A 15,866-nucleotide genomic window follows, 5' to 3' on the forward strand; every position below is an offset into this window, starting at 1 on the left:
TAAACACAGACTGCCTCTCACCCCTCTAAAGTGAACTACACCTCCTCCCCCTCCGCCTCTCCCTCCCCACCCGCACTCTCACTACTCCCCACGCTCCCGCTGCCGCTCCCATCTCCTTCCCCCTGTCCTTCCGAAGCGATGCTCGTGATCCAAGCTCCAATCGAACCCAGGAAGCCCTCGTGTCGGAGGAACATGGCTCGTTTGGTGCCCTTGGACCAGAAGCGGATGGCGTAGGAGAGGGTGGAGATGGTTGTCGGGTGGCCTGAGAGCGTGGAAACGGGAGGAAAGCAAGAAAGGAAGGAAGGAGGGGATAAAAAGAGAAGAGTCAGCGAAGGAGACGCGGGACGACGAAGAAGCAGGGACGGAGGGAGAGAGTTGGGATTGGGAACAAACCTCGAATGAAGCATCCTCCAAAATATATTCTGTCGAGGTTGTGTTTTTCGGCGTTCATGTAGCTGCACGAAAGAACAAAAAGGAAGGAAAAGTCAGCTTTGTCGGTTCGAAAGGACGAGACTTCGACGCGTCTCCCATCTCCCCTCCCTCCCTCTCTCGCCTTCCCCACCCCACCTCCAAAGTCACGAAAATGAGGAAGGAACACTCACGCAATCTGCCCAATATTATTGCTAACAGCGTACAGCAAACTTCTCGCCAGATCCTCCTGTTTCCAAGCCTTCTTCCCCTTCCTCTTTCCCTCCCCTTCCCCTCCACCCCTGGGACCCTTCTGGAAGACCTTCCCGAACGAGGAAGCGATAGTGGAGGACTTGAGTCCGACCTTGGAGTAGTCCTGGCCGTAGATGTCTCCGACGAGCATGTCGACGCGGGAGTTGTCACCCTTTTCCGAGAGTTCGAGCATTTCTGGGGAGAGAGAGGTAAAGGGTCAGTTGGGGTTGTTCTTGGTTCGAGATGAGGTGAAGGGGAGGAGACAGAGGTGGTTGAAGAAAAGAAAACGAGCTCCAACTCACCGTCGAAACTCTCCGCGTCCGTCAGCAAGCTCAACAACCCCCAGAGCGTCCCTCCTCCGAGACTGGTTCCGCTGATCCTCTCGAACGATCCGTCCTTGTCGACTTTCACGATGGAGACTCCGGATCCGATGTTAACGAGCAAGCAAGGGAACTGGTGTTTCGCTTGAGGGTTGGTTTCGAAGGTGACCTCGTACGTTGGAGGGTTCGGAGAAGGACGAGGGAGTTCCGAGGAGGAGGAGGGTGGCGGTGGTGGTGGTAGGGAGGAGGGAGCGGAGGTGCCGTTGGAGGAGGTAGTGGTGGTTGAGGGTTGGGGAAGTGATGATGGAGGAGGAGGAGCGTCGCGGTTGATCGAAGGTTCGAAGGGTGAGGGAGGAGTTGGAAGATGGTCGTCCGCCGAAGCTGACGGTGGTGTTGGAGGAGCCGTGCTAGGGAAGCTGAGATGGCTGACTTGATAGACGAGCTCATCCGAGTACCAGAAGACTTCGTTCGGAACTCGAGTGATGAAGCTCAGCCCAGTGATCAAGCAGGCCATCTCGTCCTCTTTTACAATCTCGACCTCGTCGCCGAGTTCCTCCTTGAACATCTCGTAGAACTTGTGCGCTCCTCCTCCTGTTGCCATGATCTTTACACCTCTCTGCATCTCTGCGATGGAGACTCGGTTGAGTTGAGCCGACTGGGCGATGAGCGTCTGGATGAAGGCGACGCAGAGGTGAATCTCGGAGGTTTCGAACCGAGTAAAGTTGAGGAGACCTCCGGGGAGGTTGGGAAGATGAGTTGACCGACGATGGGAGGAGTGAGGACGTTTGGAAGAGCGAGGGTGGGAGGCTGAACGAGGGGAGGAGGAGGAGGAGGGGATGGCAGCGAAGGTAGCGGCCAGGACTTGAGGAGTGAGAGCTCCGTTCGGGTTGGGTTTGAGAGGAGAGTCCGAGTAGGAGGAAGGCGAGGGATCTCGCAGTGTTGATTCAGAGTCGGGTGGAGGAGAGGGGGGGGAGGACAGTCCGACGGGAGGGAGTGGCGAACGGGTAAAGTAAACGAGCTTTGCGAGAGAGCCACCAATCTATACAAAGCAGCCTCAAAAGTCAGCTCACAGCTTCGAAGCGAGGACAAACGAGTATATATGTATACACTCACGTCGATGGCTATATGGGAAACGGGCTCCACATGATGAGGCAGGTAGATCCCTCGAGAATCTCGAGTCTGAATGAAAAGAAGGGAGGGAGGGAGGGAGGGAGGAGCGAGTCAGCTTGAGCTCTTCCCTTCCCTTCTCTCTCTCTCCTTCCTCTCCTTCCTCCCCTTCCCCTCAAATCCCTTCCAACTCCAAGAGTGCCCGTTAAACTCACAGCAGGAGAATCTTCCGTCAAGATCTCAGCTCCCTACGACCAAAACAGCGTCCACAAAAGCTCAAGTCAGCATCGCGGCGACGGATGAAACCGGAATCTCTTCTCCTTCTTCTGTTTCCCTTTGCTTCTGAAACTCACCGTCATATCAACCGAGATGGTCTTGGGCGAAGGGAGAACGACCTCCGGAGAAGGCATGTCGCTCGAGAAACGAAGGGAGGGAGAGATGGGAAAGGGAGGAAAGTGGGTCGAGTTGGTTGGGGAGAGGATCAAGAGTGGGGAGCGAATGGCCGAGAGGGTTGGTTGAAAACGCACCGGTTTTTCTTCTTCTCGGAGTAAAGAAATATAGCTCTCTAACTCTGAATAGAAGAAGGCTGTTCAGAGCTGTAAATTTCTCGTCAAGTCGTTAACAAATCCCATCTCTCAAAGCTAGCCTTCTTCGCGTCGTCGACTTTCAGCCCTTCGCCCTACGTGCGACGCACGTCCCCTTCTCTCTCTCCTTTACGAGCCCTTCTGGAAGAGAGTCTCGATGACGAGATCCGAGAGCAGTTTGTTCCCCTGCGATGCGAACGAGAGATGGTAAGCTTTGAGCTTTGAGAGGGAAGGAGTCGAGCGAAAAAAAGAGAGATCTCAACTCACGCGTTCGCTTAGATGCAACCCATCCGAAAGCAGGTCTCCCAGGGACTGACCTGGCTGCCGTCTGTACTGATCCATAGCCTACGATCGAGTCGTCAACCAAAGGGAGGGGGCAGGGAGGTTCATCAGCTGGTCGTTCTCTCGAACAATCACTCCGTCGAACTTGACGACTCACCTCCCAAAGATCAATCGTCCAAACCTCGAACCCGTTCCTGCTCATCTCCTTCCCCAACTCGACCACGGCAGCCGCGTATTTCCCTGTGTTCTCCTCGGATCGGTTAGGTTGAAGTCCAGGAATCTCCTTTCGAGCACACCAGGCAGGTCCGTCGGGGATGGGAGGCGTGATGAGCAGTTTGGGGATGTCGGGAGGGAGCAGAGTGAGGATGGCGGAGAGGTTTTGGGTGTACTCTCCGAGGGCTAGAAGGAAGGAGGAGGTGAGCGGAGAGGTTTCCGAATGAGTGGGTTTGGCGAGAGAGAGGAGAGGGAGGAGGAGGTCCGTCGTGGACGAGCGAGGGCTGACCAGAGACGAGACTTGGACTCACGAACGAGTTGAGGGCCAAAGAGAACAGCATCGTTGGCTCCGAGGAAGAGAGTGATCTGCTTGACTTTGGGGAGATCGGTGCTGGTGGTGGGACGGAAGAGATTCTCAGCGATGGGGAGGAGATCTCGCGTGTTGAAGCCTCCGTATCCTCGGTTGATGATGTCTAGCTTCCGAACGTAGAACTCTAGAGCGCATGAGACAGTATTAGGAGAACGAAGAATAGGTCAGATGTCCGAGGGCTCGAGGAGGGAAGGACGAAAGAAGAGCTCGAAGGGAAGGGAAGGGAAGCTCACCAGAGAGACGAGAGCTCAACCCCTCTTTAGCCCAGCTCTGCTCCGTTATCGAATCTCCCAGGAGGACCATCGCATCTAGCGTAGTGTTGAGAGACATGTTTGAGAGTGAAGTTGAAGATTTTCGGCGTGAAGATTTTCGGCGTGATGGTACAACGAGGAGGAAGAGGGCCGGAGGAAGGGAGGAGGGTGAAAGGTGAGCTTTCCTTTTGCTTCCTCCCTTCCTCCCTTCTTACCCTCAAGCCAGCTTCTCGTCTCTTTCTGCTCTTCGAACCGCATCCACAGCTCTCCCCAACTCTTCACCTCTTTATCAGGCTTCTTACCAAAACCTCTCTTCCGCAAAAACGACGTCGACAATTCAAAGCTTCTCGTCGCCGATCTCTCGTTCAGCTTGAAGCGATCAGCCCTCCTCCCTCGCGAAAGAACAGCTCGACCATCAGCTACAGCTGCCCTCTGTGACTGAGCGACGATGTCGGCGACCATCTCTACTGACCGAAGTCCTCGTATTCGGTCCTAGAGCTCATCGTGGGGTCTACAGAAGCCTTTGAGGGCTTCGTCGAGTCCGAACGAGGATGGCTAAGGTCGTCCTCCCTTCTTTCCTTCTCGGTCCCCTTCATGACGCTCCTTTCTCGCTTCAAGTCGTACCGTCGGCTGGTCCGGTCATGCCCAAAACCTTCCCGTTTGATCTTGAAAAGAGCGATGATGCTCACTCGCCCTCCGCGGCTTCCTAGTACTCGATCCTCTCGGTTCCCTCTCTCTAGTCCCCCAAGGCTTTCCTCCTTTTTCTCCTTTCCTCTCTTCTCCCCTACACCCATCATCTCGACCTTCAACAAGTCATGACTCCCATTCTACTCCCCCTCCTCCTCCTGGCTGGAGCCTCTCAGGCGAGAGTGATCTCCTCCTCAGCCTCCGCCTCTGCCTCCTCGGCCACCTCTCCCACTCCCACAACGACAGCTGAGGCTACAGCTTCCCCGAGATCGACCCCCCCAGCGACTGCTCTGATTGAGAGCTTCCCTGACCCCGAGTTCCAGAGCTGGTGTCCGTCGGGAACGTACTGTGCAGGAGACGGGAGGGCCTCTCTGCTCGTCTTCGATGTCCCTTTTCTGACTTTCTTACTTTCTATTTTTTGGACGTTACAGATCATGCAAACAGTCCAACTCGCTGGAATTTTCCCCGACTCGAAGACTTTTTCGGATAAGCCAACCAACTTGAGTTCTCTTACAACGAGACTCTCCTCGCGTTCGAGGCCATCAAAGCGTCGGGTTCGAATTTGACCGGTGAGTTTCTGCTTTTCTTCAGCAGAAGCGGCGATGAGAGCTCTCCTAACATATGGAGCATCCGGTACTGACGCTCTTATATTTGCTTGACAGTCGGAGAGCTCGAGGAGTTCGTCAACAATCACTTCGTGCGTTTCCCTCCGAACCCTTTCCTCCTTGACTCGCCCGAAGTTCAGACCGCGGCCAAAGATCATCGAAAAGCAAACAAGCTGACCGAATATGCATTTCTTCCTCTTTTGCTTTCCCAAGACTGCCGAGGGAACCGAACTCGTTGCAGTCCAGATCAATCCTTCGTTCAACGCGTCGGCCACTCCTTTCCTCGAGACCGTTGAGGATCCCGTCGTTCGAGCTTGGATCGGTGAAGTCATCGGCTACTGGTCCGGTCTCATCAGGTTGGTCGAGTTTTTTTCCCTCTCGCGATCACGTCGAGAAACGAGATGCTGATCACCTCTTCCGTTCGTTCTCATCTCACGCAGGGAGACCGATAACTCTACTCTCTGCGGCGCTGTCCTTGATCCCTTTGAACCACACTGTTGTGGTTCCAGGAGGACGATACCGGGAGGTGTATCCATGGGACTCGGTTTGTTGAGTTTCAACTCTACTTATCCTAGCATCGCCCAAAAGCAGCGTCCCAAGTCGCTAACCTCGTCCGTCTTCCTCCTTCCTTTCCTCTAGGATCATCGAAGGACTCCTTCACTCTGGACTCGCCGAGTACGCTCGAGATATGCTCGACAACTTTATGGACCAGATTCAGCTTTACGGATTCATCCCCAACGGAGGAAGGAAGTACTAGTGAGTCGGCCTCATTTTGGACGCGTTCGAGTCTTCGAGACGAAGTGAGCTGACCTTCGTCTCCGATCGACCGACAGCTTGAACCGATCTCAACCTCCCGTCTTTACTCAAATGCTCGATCTTTTCGTCCGATTCACCAACGACACCTCGATCCTCGAACGAGCTCTTCCTCTCGCCGACGGTTCGTCGCTCAGTCTCCCTCTCCTCCTCTCTCTTCTTCACCTCGAGCTGATCGTCCTTCTTCCCCCTGTTTCCTCACAGCTGAGCTTCAATGGTGGCAGACCAACCGAACTTTCGACGTCACGTCTCCTTACACCAACAAGACGCACCAGGTCGGACGGTATAACGTTTTCCTCAACACGGCGCCTCGCCCTGAGGGCTACGTCGAGGACTGGGAGACGGTCAACCTTTCCGACCCTCCTCTCAACGAAACCCAAGCCGAGGACCTCTACATTCAACTCGCTTCTGGTGCCGAGTCTGGATGGGACTACTCTGCTCGTTGGATGAAGGATTACGGGAAGAACCTCTCGGATCCCTTACAAGGTCTTCGTTCGCTTGCGTGAGTTCTCAATCTCGTCTTCCACATCGAATATTCCTGAGCTGACTCCTCGATTCTCACTCCGCTCATTTACAGCATTCGAGAGCTCGCTCCTGTGGATCTCAACGCTCTTCTCGCCTCCGATCACTATCTCGTTCGTTCTTCCTCGACGCGTCTTCTTTCTCGCTCCGCCGTTTCTGATGCTGACTCTTTCGTCGGCCCTTTCTATTTTCAGCTCGGATCCCTTTACGAAGAGTACGCCTCCGGCAACTCGACCAGCACCACCATGAAGCGAGACAACGCTACCTCCAAGGCGGACATGCACTACCAACAAGGAGCGCTTCTCAAGGACGCAATCCTCGATCTCTTCTGGGACCCTAAGAAGCTTGCTTTCTACGACTTCGTGAGTCTTCTGGCCTCGCCTCTCTCTTAAGCTGTCCATACTGACCCCTTTGTTCGTTTCATGCGGTTCAGAACACGACCTCGTCTTCTCGATCCGACTTCTTCTCTCTCGCCGCTTTCTACCCCTTCTGTGAGCTCGACCTTCTCCTTGCCGCTTCTTTATGTCGCACTAAACCTTAATTGTTGATTTGCAGGGCTCGGTATCATCCCCGAGGAGGTCGAGAACGACGAGCAGAAGCTCTTCCAAGCTTTCAGTGGTCTCAACTTGATGCTCGAGAAGTACAACGGATCCGTCCCCTGCACGCTTACTGAGAGTGACCTCAACTGGGATTTCCGTGAGTTCTCTTCTGCTCCTGCTCCATCCTCTCTTGACGTTCCAAAGCTGACCCCGCGTTATTTTCATCGTTTCCTCGACGCGTCGCAGCCAACGCGTGAGTCTCCTCCTTTCCTGCGTTTTCCTCCGCCCTGGCTCGACCTAACTTTCCTTCTTCCGTTCCGATTCTCAGCTGGGCTCCTCATCAGTACATCCTTACCAAGGCTCTCGCTCGACTGCCTTCCAACCTCACTTCAACTCCTTACACGACTTTCCGACCCTCAAACTCCTCCTCGTTTGATCTCGTCCCCGCCGGCCAGCTCGGAATGGAAGAGTCCGCCCTCCCCGTTCAGACTGGAGTCGAGAACGGAACCGTCCTCCTTCTCGGAGAACGACCTGGAGATCAGAGCCTTACGGCCGAGGAAGGATGGAGAGACGTTCTTCTCGGAGAGGTCGTGAGTTCCGCTCCTGCTTCCTTCCCTGGCAAATCCCTCGAAGACTGACCATGTTTTCCTCTTCCCGTCGAGCTCAGGTTAACCGATACCTCAGCGCCGCTTTCTGCTCGTGGTATTCCACTGGCGGGTCAATCCCTGGCATCCTCGCCCAACTTCCCGAGGACGAGCTGAACGTTCCGACTCGACTTCTACTGGTCAGATGTTCGAGAAGTTCTCTTCCCTCGATATCGATGCTGCCGGAGGAGGAGGAGAGTACGAGGTAAGCCTGAAGCGTTCTCCTTTTCAGCCTAGATCCTCGACGCGCCGAAGCTGACCTTCATCCCCTCTCTTCTTCCTTCGCTCTCCCTCTCTATCAGGTTGTCACTGGATTCGGATGGACCAATGGTACGTTCCTTTTCATCCCAACTGGTCTTCAAGGTAGCGCTGACCCCTTCTCCCTCCTTCGTCCTCGTCCTCGCCAGGTGTCGTAATCTGTTCGTCCTCTCTCTCTCTCTCGCTCCCTCTCCCTTCCTCTATCTCGTCCCGCTCTGACTTTTGCTTCTATCTTTCCTTGTCACTTAAAGGGGCAGGAGCGACGTACGGACATCTCGTGAAGTCTCCCATCTGTCCCCTTATCGAGGTCGCGTCGACGTCCGAGACCAACAGCTCCAAAGCTCTCTACGCCGGACACAGGGTCGGAAAGGGATTCCTGTAGTAGATCTACGTCTTCGTCTACAGGATACTATCCAAAAGGACTTACATGATTCGTGTATGTACTTTCGTTCTGCTACGAGCCAGACGGAAAGGAAAACCCAACTCCGGATGACCTTCCCTCCAGCTCTCGCCATCGTACCAAGAGATGAGCTTCTTCTTCACAGAGATGAGCTTCTTCTTCATCGGGAACCTCTTTCGGATCTTGCTGGGTGGAGGCTGCGCTGCTTCGTCGATGGCGGCGGCGACGAAGGAAAGGGAAGAAGGAGGAGGAGAAGGGGAGGCGGTTGAGCTCGACGCTTTTCGTTTCCTCGACGATGGGTGATCCGGAGGAGGCGAGGTCGACGAATAGTTCGTTTGGATGATTCATAGGCGAGTACGTTTAGGAAAGGAAGATTTAGCGGGTAGAAGGAGTTGAGGAGAAGAAGGGAAGGAGAGGGCGAGCTCGACCTTTTCTTTTCCTTCTTGCTCGTTTTCCTCCAACGTCGATGTGTCTGTTCTTCCAGCAGCATGTCAGCTGCCAAGCTTCTTTCAGAGATCACTAGCACTACTCTGCTGTCGGTGGTGAATGCTCTCAGACACGACTTAGCTCGTAAGTTCTCGATCTGGTCGTTCAGCAGAATGAAGAAGGAGAGAGACGAGCTCGAGCTTGACCTCTCCTTCCTTTCTTCGCTCCTCAGCCCCCCCAGATACTGGCATCCCCCCTCTCGATGATCTCCTCGTCAGTGCTCGGAAGGGAATGGAGGGACTTCTGTGCGAGAATGGGTTAGCGAGAGGAGATATGGTCGAGATCCAAGGAGCTTCAGGATCAGGTCGGTCACTTCCTTCCCTCCTCTCTCCCCTCTCCAACCTCTGCCGTCTGACCTCCTCGGAAGATCTACTCAAGCCGATCAGAAACTAACCCCCGTCTATCTTCTTCCACGCTCTTCAGGCAAAACGGAGCTTCTCAACTTGCTCATCCTCACTCGGATCCTCCCTTCTTCCTTCAACTTCAACCCGACCTCTCCCACCACCCAACGCACCTTCCCGACTCCCGTCCACCTAGGAGGATCCTCTCTCTCCTGCCTCGTTTTCTCCCTCTCGCCCTCCTCTCCCTTCTCTCTCCTCCGACTCGCCCACACCCTCCGATCCTACATCCTCACTCGCTTCGACGCCTCAGCAGCCGACCTCTGGCCAAACATCTCCCAACGCGATCGCTGGACGAACAAAGATCTCGACGTCGACTCTCTCGTCACCCAAGCCCTCTCAAGAGTCCGAGTCTGGAAGGGAAACGGAGGAGTAGGAAGTTGGGAGCTGGCTGTGGGGTTGAAGAGGGTAGAGGAGGTCGTGAGGGAGGAGTTTGGCAAAGAGGAAGAGCTGGGACTCGTCGCGGTGGATAACTTTGGAGAAGGATTCTTTCAGGATGGCTGGGAGTTCCTACAGAGGTCGAGAGCAGGGAAGGATCCTTCAGCTCTCCAGGACGTCACCACTCAACCCATGTACCACGTTCTCAAAACCCTCACGTCGATTCGAGACAACCTTGGACCTCTCGTCGTTCTCACCACTCAAGCTCTCCTCCCTTCCCCTCCTCCACCTCCGTCCTCCATCGGCAACCGACCTACCATCAATCCTTTCCCAAAACAACACCTCGCTTTCCCTTACGTCGATCCCTTCCTACATCCTCCTCCTCCTCCGGCCAACACCCTCGTCGCGTCCACGTCCGCGGGTCAGCAACCTCCTCCTCCTCCTCCTCCACACCGAACGCGTCCGGTTCCTCCAGAAATTCGAGGTTTGACGCATCACATCACCTTGCTTACTCCTGGGGAGAGGTTGAAGATGATCGATCTGGAGAAAGGGTTGGGAGGGGAGTTGAGGGACGAGGAGAAGAGGGCGCCGAGAGGGAAAGTGAGAGGGATTTTGCGGGTCGTGGGTGGGGTGGGAGGAGCGAGGGAAGGAAGGAGTTGGGAGATTGGGGTTGGGAAAGACGGGTTGGAGATATCTGGCTTTTAAGATTGGATTTTGGAGAGATCTTGTGATTTTGCGACGTTGAGCTTCGTTGTGCGAGGAGGGAAAGAAGGGACGAGAGGATACTAAACGAGGAGCGTCTTCGCGCGTTCGGACGAGCAGCTCAACATAGAGAACTAAAATACCGGAGCCTGATCCCTAGCTACTGCGATGATTCCGAAGATGAAGAGGATCGAGATCTCTGGTTGAACCAGAGCCTCGTCGCGTCGCGTCGATTTCGATTGAGTTCCCTCGTTTCGTCCGAGCAGCCAAGGCTGATGAAGTCGTCAAAGTGGCTCGTAATATATCGTCGAAATACGGCACAACAGATAAAGCTACTTCTTCCCAAGATCACACCGCTCCCGCTTCACCAGTCGTCGTCGCTCTCCTCCCCGCTCCCACTCTCGCTCCCGCTCCAACTCCCGAACCCAACGCCTTCTTCCTTCTCCCACCAATGCCTCTCGTTGCGGTCCACCAAGTCAATCCCAAACGCCTCCAACGATCTCCCGTTCTCGTCCAATCCAGGAAGAGACCTGTGACTCGGCCTCCCCCAATCGGCCAGCACCAACTGAACCTTCCGGAGCTTGGGCAACCTCTCCTTCTCCACATGCTCGATGATCTCCCAAACGATCCCTCCGTCGGGCAGGTCCTCGACCTTGTTGGTCCGAAACCGCTCCGCGCCGTACGAAAAGTATCTCGTGTTGGCGTCCCCAGGCTCAGGACCGACGAGGATGGTTTCGAGGGATGCGTAAGAGGAAGTAGGGGAGAGGAGAAAGTCGGAGAGAGTGAGGCAGTTGAGAGAGAGGGTTTGGAGAGAAGGCGAGGAGGAGAGGGGGTTGTTTGGGAAGGAGGAGCATTCGGAGAGAGGAGGGGGTTCGGATTCGTAGATTTCGCTGAGACGTAGGGTTGTGAGGGTTGGTCGGAGGTGTTCAAGGAGGTTGTTGAGGGCGAGGAGGGTGGAGTTGGAAGAGAGATGAGCTTCTTCGTCGTCTCGAACGAAGAAATGAAGTCCGAAATCAACGAGGTTCGGTAGACTTCTGGAAAAGCGAGATCAGACCAGAATGCGTTAGTTAGAGATGTGAGACTGATCCGAGAGGAAAAAAAAAAAAAACATGAAAACTACCTGCCTTCGAACAGCAACCCCGTTCGACGGGACGTCTCCGGTCTCGACAAACTTCCTCAGAACGACGTCCATCTCGTTGGCAGGGCAATCCAGGCGGGCCGAGAGCTTTTGGATCGACGTGGGAAGGTTGACGGTGGCGAACGAAAAAGGCTCTCCATCTGAGGCGGTCAAGGTGAACTCGAGGTCTCGAAGCGCAGGGAGACGAACGGCGACGAGGTCCAAGAATCCGTACCCACTCGCCCGATTCAGAACGATTCCAGTCACGATGGTAAGGGAAGTGAAGTCGTACGTCTCCATGAGATCGCTCAACATCGCAGGGAGACCTTCGACGAACTCAAACTGCTCGGCGCAGAGAGTGCGAGAGAAACGAGCGCGTTCCGGACGGGTTTCGAGAGCGAGGCGAAGAGCGACTCGATCGGCTCCGAGAGTTCGGAGGGTGATGTGACGATAGAGTTGAGGGGTAGCGATGATCTGAGAGATAACCAACGAAGTGGACGGTCAGATGGACGAGAGGAAGCGAAGGACGGAAAGGAAAAGAGAAAACTCACGTTCCACGAACTGCTGACCGAAGTGCATCGAGAAAGAGCCGAGATAATCTTACGAGATTCAGTCGGGTCCTTGAAGATGTACGATCGGGACTCTTTTGAGAGTGCTTCAAAGACGAGGCGAAGGATTTCGGGAGGAAGGAAAGGAAGACGAACGAAGTCGCCCCGAGGTGCGTTGATGGGAATCGGTGCTCCGATGCGGACCGTTGACGACGAGATCCTGTCGAACACCTTGAGGACGAGATGGCTGTATTGAGAAGCAAGTGAGAGATTCGATAAGAAATCGTCATAAGAAACGGAGGACGAAGAGGGGAAGTTCGACGTACTCATTCTCAAGGCAAGTCACCTCGTTCGCCTGGATGATCATGTTGTCCTCCGCAATGGCGAGGAAACGCTCGTTTGTCTCGAAGGGAATCCAGACTTGGACGTAGTGAATTCCATCCGATAGGACGCATCTGAAACCCCAAAACGAAACGGTCAGCGTCGCCTCGTTCGGTCCAGAGCCAATACAGAGCGACGGCACTCACCGGACTCTCCTCCTCGAAACCTTCTCGAAAGAATCAAAGGCTTCGAAAGAAACGACTTGTAGAATTGGTCGGAGGTCCTCTGGAATCCTGATCTGTTGTCCGTTCTTGCAAAGAAGAGCGGCGATGGCGCCCATGGTGAGGTCGACGTGCGAAGGCAGAGAGACGGGAGGAGGAAGGAGCGGTATCTGTCTCTGCACCGATATCAAACAGGAATACAATCAGTTTAATCGACTCACGCCGTAGACACAAAGCCCAACGCACCTGCGAGCCGTAAACGACGACGTCGAGAACGAGATGACCTCGGAGGAACGAGCCTCCCCAAGGTCCTCTTCGGTGGTCCAACATCGACTCCCAAAGACCAGAATCCCGGATGTTCCTCCCCAGAACGAGCCAATCTCCCCAAGCATCGTAGGTAGAAGGGAGGAAAGTGTGTCGATCCCAGTCTTTCCAAAGAAGAGGAAAGGACGAGGCGGGAGAGAAGTCGACTTGTCGAAATCCGAGTTGGACGGTGGGTGGGAAGTTGAAAAATGATCTGACCTTCTCGCCCGATCCCAAGAAGATTGATCATGATCAGTAGCCACTCTGGTGCAACTTCAGAGAAGACGAGAGTGACTCACTTGAGAGATGACCTCTGAGAAGGAGGGAATGGGACCAAAGGGAAGGGGACGTCGTCGACCTCCGGCGAGGCTTCGCGCTTTCGGAAGAGGACCCAGATCTCGCGCGATGGAGAAGTACTTTGCTGTGATCCTGAAGGTGGAGAGGCGAGACGAGGACGAAGAGCATATGAAGCTTCTGGGAGTAGAGGAAGAAGAAGATGGGCAGAGGGACAAGGACATGGTGAGGGTTGAAGGAGACTGGAAGCTCAACGAAATCGAAGGAGTTTCGTCCGCCTCTTTCTCCTTCCCAACTATCACCCGGCTTCTAATTGACTTTCTACCTTTTCCTGCCTCGCGAGGATGGAGTCAACGCCTTCTTCGTCTCTCAAACCTTCCGAATCTACCCCTGCTCCTGGCTCGACAGCCTCGAGACACCCTCGACCTTCCTCCTCCTCGCTCAGCTCCGCTCGTTCCCCTCCTCCCTCAGCTCAAAAGCAGCCAACAGCGTCAACACCCTTAGAAGATACCTCGGGATCTTCCAAATCTTCCCTCGGCAAAAGAAGAGCCAGATCCGACGACGAGAGCGAAGACGGAGGAGGAGGAGGAGGGGAGGAAGTTGGAGCTCACGGCGGGGAAGGAGGAGGCGATGGAACGAAGAGCTCGACCTCAAAGCGAGTCAGATTCGCTCAGGATCCTCTCGCAGTCGTTCTGGGAGAGGATCCTACATCTTCGAAGGAAGTTGGAGACGCAGAGGGTAGAGCGGAGGGATCGATGCAGGAAGACGGTCAGCGCCATCTCCTCCTCTCGCTCTCTCTTTCTCTTCCTGACGAAGATCTTCCTTCTTCCTATACAGAGCCTACATCCCTCCCTCATGGACCCTCTGCCATCGCTTCCTCCTCATCCTCTTCCAAGTCGGCTTCAAACAGTCAAGCTCAACCTCCCTCCTCGTCCTCCTCGTCCTCCTCTCAAACCGCTTCCTCTTCCAACCCTCCCTCTCAACTCATCACCAAATCAACCCAAACCAGTCCTTCCCTCCTTCCAGTTTCCCTCCCAGTAGCAGAAGAACCCCCCAAAGTCCTCTCAGCAGCCGAACGACTACGAGCAGACCAAGTCGTCGCGTCCCACAACCACTCCGACCCGTCTCTCTTCGCTCGTTCTCAAGAGTACTGGAAGGAGGATGGGAACGTCTTCTTCCTAGTGAGATACCTTTCTTCCTGCTCAAATCACCAAGATCCCTTTCTCTGACGTCGATCTCTTTCTGCGTCTTCTCGTTCTCTGCAGCACGACAAGACGATCTACAAGTTTCATCGATCAACTCTCACCGAAGAGTCAGACATCTTCCGATCGCTCTTCCTCCTCCCACCTGCCTCTCAGGATGGTGCTCTTCCTCAAGGAACGTCCGAAGCGAATCCCATTCGATGGTCTGGTCCAGCCGAGGAATTGGAAGTCATTCTTTGGGCTCGATACCGACCGTGAGTCCCTGTGTATTTCTCCTTATCTCCCTCCCCTTCCCCAGAACACCCACTCCTCTTCGCTTCCCTTCATCGTTTATCAGTCAGCTCCTCCTCCCCGACACTCCCGCCCTCCTCCCTCGCTTCCTCTCTCTCCTCAAAGCCGCTCGAAAGTACGACTTCCCCTCCCTTCGAATCTGGTCGCTCGCCCTCCTACAACCACTCCTCGAAAAGAGAGCCTACGCCTCCCCGATTTGGCTGCTCAAGGCTGGTTTGGACTGCGAGCAGAAGGAGTGGGTCTACAAGGCGTGTGAGGAGTTGATCGTCGAAGGGAAGGGCAGTTGGGGTGAGATGCAGGCGGAGTTGATGGAGTTGGGCAGGCAGGGAGGAGAGAACGAGAGGGAGTTGGAGAGAGGGGCGGTGGGTTGGTTGGGAAGGATCTTCGAGGTGAGTCGCACTGGTTTTGTTGGGCTGAGAGAATGAGGGAGGAGAACGCTGACTCTCTTCGGCGCGTTTGGTCTTGGTTTTCCTGTCTGCTGAACGAACAGGAACGGGAAGCCTCTCACTTTCGTACGATCGACTTCTACCGACTCGTTCCTAAGCTCGAACGAGCTCAGGGCTGTCAGAAGCAGAAACAGAAGTGTAAGAAGGTTTGGAGTGAGACGTGGCACAACATCGTCAAGTCGAAGGTGAGTTCGAAGGTTTCTGATCGTTTTGACTTGTGGTTCTTTGCTAAGAAACTGCCGCTCACTATCTCTTTTGGTTACCTTGCTTTGAAACAGTGCTGGAAAGGACGTCGAATCGAGGATCTACGAGCTCAAGGTTCGTTTTTAAACTCGTCTCGTTCCATCGCGTCGATATGTTACTTCCCTCCCTTTCACTCCCACTACTCACCCACCCCGTTCCTCTGTTTCCATATTCCTCCCTACGCATCGTTCGAACTCTGGCAGACTTCAAATCCTCCACCTCGGTCCTCACCCTCCTCAAACGAATGCTCCCGACCGTCGACAACCCTCACTCCCTCCAGATCCCTGCGATCGAGGGACAGTGCGATCACTGCATGAAGGATTTGAGAGACGTGTTGAAGAAGAAGTGGATGGATGAGAAGGCTTTGTTGAGGAAGAGGGTAAGTCCGTTCGAGAGACGCGTCGAGGACAGGGCGAGACAGAGCTGACTTCGGTGCTCGGTCGGTTTCGATCGGTATTTTCAGTTCGTTGATGACCTTGGGTTCGATGGGGAGGGTGTCGATGGGGAGGTTCAAGTGAGGCATTGAGAGATCAGTTGGACGTGTCTCGCGTTTCGATTCCGTTTTCGCTTCTTTTTGTATTTTTTTTCATGTACACATTTCCTCTTCCTTCTATACCTTAACGACTTCCCTACCCGTACACGCCTTCACAGTAACCCCTTA

At 54.5% G+C, this 15,866-nt stretch overlaps 7 protein-coding genes across 7 annotated transcripts; 4 read left to right on the plus strand and 3 right to left on the minus strand.

Annotated features, from left to right (window-relative positions):
• Positions 1-35: 35 nt before the first annotated feature.
• On the minus strand, positions 36-2,497 carry CAB1 (pantothenate kinase; the record flags this gene model as incomplete). Its single annotated transcript, XM_076642659.1, has 7 exons — positions 36-262; positions 394-455; positions 603-855; positions 963-2,019; positions 2,094-2,159; positions 2,303-2,335; positions 2,441-2,497. 7 exons carry the CDS (start codon positions 2,495-2,497, stop codon positions 36-38), a joined length of 1,755 nt encoding a protein of 584 aa, XP_076500522.1.
• A 57-nt stretch (positions 2,498-2,554) lies between these two features.
• Positions 2,555-3,956, minus strand: BDY24DRAFT_374621 (SGNH/GDSL hydrolase family protein). The gene is made up of 5 exons (XM_076638443.1): positions 3,770-3,956; positions 3,478-3,660; positions 3,111-3,352; positions 2,939-3,016; positions 2,555-2,857 (listed from the first exon to the last, which is right to left on the minus strand). Exons 1-5 carry the CDS (start codon positions 3,864-3,866, stop codon positions 2,801-2,803), a joined length of 657 nt encoding a protein of 218 aa, XP_076500523.1. The 5' UTR covers positions 3,867-3,956; the 3' UTR covers positions 2,555-2,800.
• A 258-nt stretch (positions 3,957-4,214) lies between these two features.
• Positions 4,215-8,237, plus strand: BDY24DRAFT_423570 (Six-hairpin glycosidase-like protein; the record flags this gene model as incomplete). The annotated part of the gene is made up of 17 exons (XM_076644018.1): positions 4,215-4,851; positions 4,906-4,978; positions 5,137-5,171; positions 5,293-5,467; positions 5,520-5,607; positions 5,719-5,835; positions 5,913-6,016; positions 6,097-6,394; positions 6,470-6,527; positions 6,609-6,776; positions 6,848-6,905; positions 6,970-7,110; positions 7,212-7,543; positions 7,621-7,716; positions 7,743-7,802; positions 7,900-7,927; positions 8,005-8,237. The coding sequence occupies exons 1-17, from the start codon at positions 4,603-4,605 to the stop codon at positions 8,235-8,237; spliced, it is 2,313 nt and encodes a 770-aa protein (XP_076500524.1). The 5' UTR covers positions 4,215-4,602.
• Positions 8,238-8,743: 506 nt separating this feature from the next.
• On the plus strand, positions 8,744-10,222 carry BDY24DRAFT_411351 (uncharacterized protein; the record flags this gene model as incomplete). Its single annotated transcript, XM_076642915.1, has 3 exons — positions 8,744-8,825; positions 8,914-9,045; positions 9,165-10,222. 3 exons carry the CDS (start codon positions 8,744-8,746, stop codon positions 10,220-10,222), a joined length of 1,272 nt encoding a protein of 423 aa, XP_076500525.1.
• Positions 10,223-10,402: 180 nt separating this feature from the next.
• BDY24DRAFT_89198 (uncharacterized protein) lies at positions 10,403-13,450 on the minus strand. Its single transcript, XM_076645217.1, has 7 exons — positions 13,029-13,450; positions 12,673-12,948; positions 12,412-12,602; positions 12,211-12,339; positions 11,888-12,131; positions 11,344-11,810; positions 10,403-11,253 (listed from the first exon to the last, which is right to left on the minus strand). The coding sequence occupies exons 1-7, from the start codon at positions 13,245-13,247 to the stop codon at positions 10,584-10,586; spliced, it is 2,196 nt and encodes a 731-aa protein (XP_076500526.1). The 5' UTR covers positions 13,248-13,450; the 3' UTR covers positions 10,403-10,583.
• Positions 13,174-15,083, plus strand: BDY24DRAFT_89238 (uncharacterized protein). The gene is made up of 4 exons (XM_076645219.1): positions 13,174-13,791; positions 13,861-14,204; positions 14,289-14,479; positions 14,563-15,083. Exons 1-4 carry the CDS (start codon positions 13,368-13,370, stop codon positions 14,939-14,941), a joined length of 1,338 nt encoding a protein of 445 aa, XP_076500527.1. The 5' UTR covers positions 13,174-13,367; the 3' UTR covers positions 14,942-15,083.
• On the plus strand, positions 14,595-15,693 carry BDY24DRAFT_89208 (uncharacterized protein). Its single transcript, XM_076645218.1, has one exon. It carries the CDS (start codon positions 14,938-14,940, stop codon positions 15,520-15,522), a length of 585 nt encoding a protein of 194 aa, XP_076500528.1. The 5' UTR covers positions 14,595-14,937; the 3' UTR covers positions 15,523-15,693.
• Positions 15,694-15,866: the final 173 nt, after the last annotated feature.

This window comes from Mrakia frigida, assembly GCF_051309035.1.
Source record: "Mrakia frigida strain ATCC 22029 unplaced genomic scaffold BDY24scaffold_2, whole genome shotgun sequence".
Taxonomy (NCBI): Eukaryota; Fungi; Basidiomycota; class Tremellomycetes; order Cystofilobasidiales; family Mrakiaceae; genus Mrakia; species Mrakia frigida.

Bases quoted from the DNA above. Each gene is read 5' to 3' on its own strand.
- BDY24DRAFT_374621 (XM_076638443.1), bottom strand. From the start codon at position 3,866: ATGTCTCTCAACACTACGCTAGATGCGATGGTCCTCCTGGGAGATTCG. The intron at 3,661-3,769 runs GTGAGCTTCCCT...CATGCGCTCTAG, and splicing joins GTTGAGCTCTCGTCTCTCTG to AGTTCTACGTTCGGAAGCTA. The intron at 3,353-3,477 runs GTGAGTCCAAGT...CCTTCCTTCTAG, and splicing joins CTTTGGCCCTCAACTCGTTC to CCCTCGGAGAGTACACCCAA.
- BDY24DRAFT_89238 (XM_076645219.1), top strand. From the start codon at position 13,368: ATGGAGTCAACGCCTTCTTCGTCTCTCAAACCTTCCGAATCTACCCCT. The intron at 13,792-13,860 runs GTCAGCGCCATC...CTTCCTATACAG, and splicing joins GGGATCGATGCAGGAAGACG to AGCCTACATCCCTCCCTCAT. The intron at 14,205-14,288 runs GTGAGATACCTT...CGTTCTCTGCAG, and splicing joins ATGGGAACGTCTTCTTCCTA to CACGACAAGACGATCTACAA.
- BDY24DRAFT_89198 (XM_076645217.1), bottom strand. From the start codon at position 13,247: ATGTCCTTGTCCCTCTGCCCATCTTCTTCTTCCTCTACTCCCAGAAGC. The intron at 12,949-13,028 runs GTGAGTCACTCT...TCGGGCGAGAAG, and splicing joins TCTCAGAGGTCATCTCTCAA to GTCAGATCATTTTTCAACTT. The intron at 12,603-12,672 runs GTGCGTTGGGCT...ATATCGGTGCAG, and splicing joins TCGTCGTTTACGGCTCGCAG to AGACAGATACCGCTCCTTCC.
- BDY24DRAFT_89208 (XM_076645218.1), top strand. From the start codon at position 14,938: ATGAGGGAGGAGAACGCTGACTCTCTTCGGCGCGTTTGGTCTTGGTTT.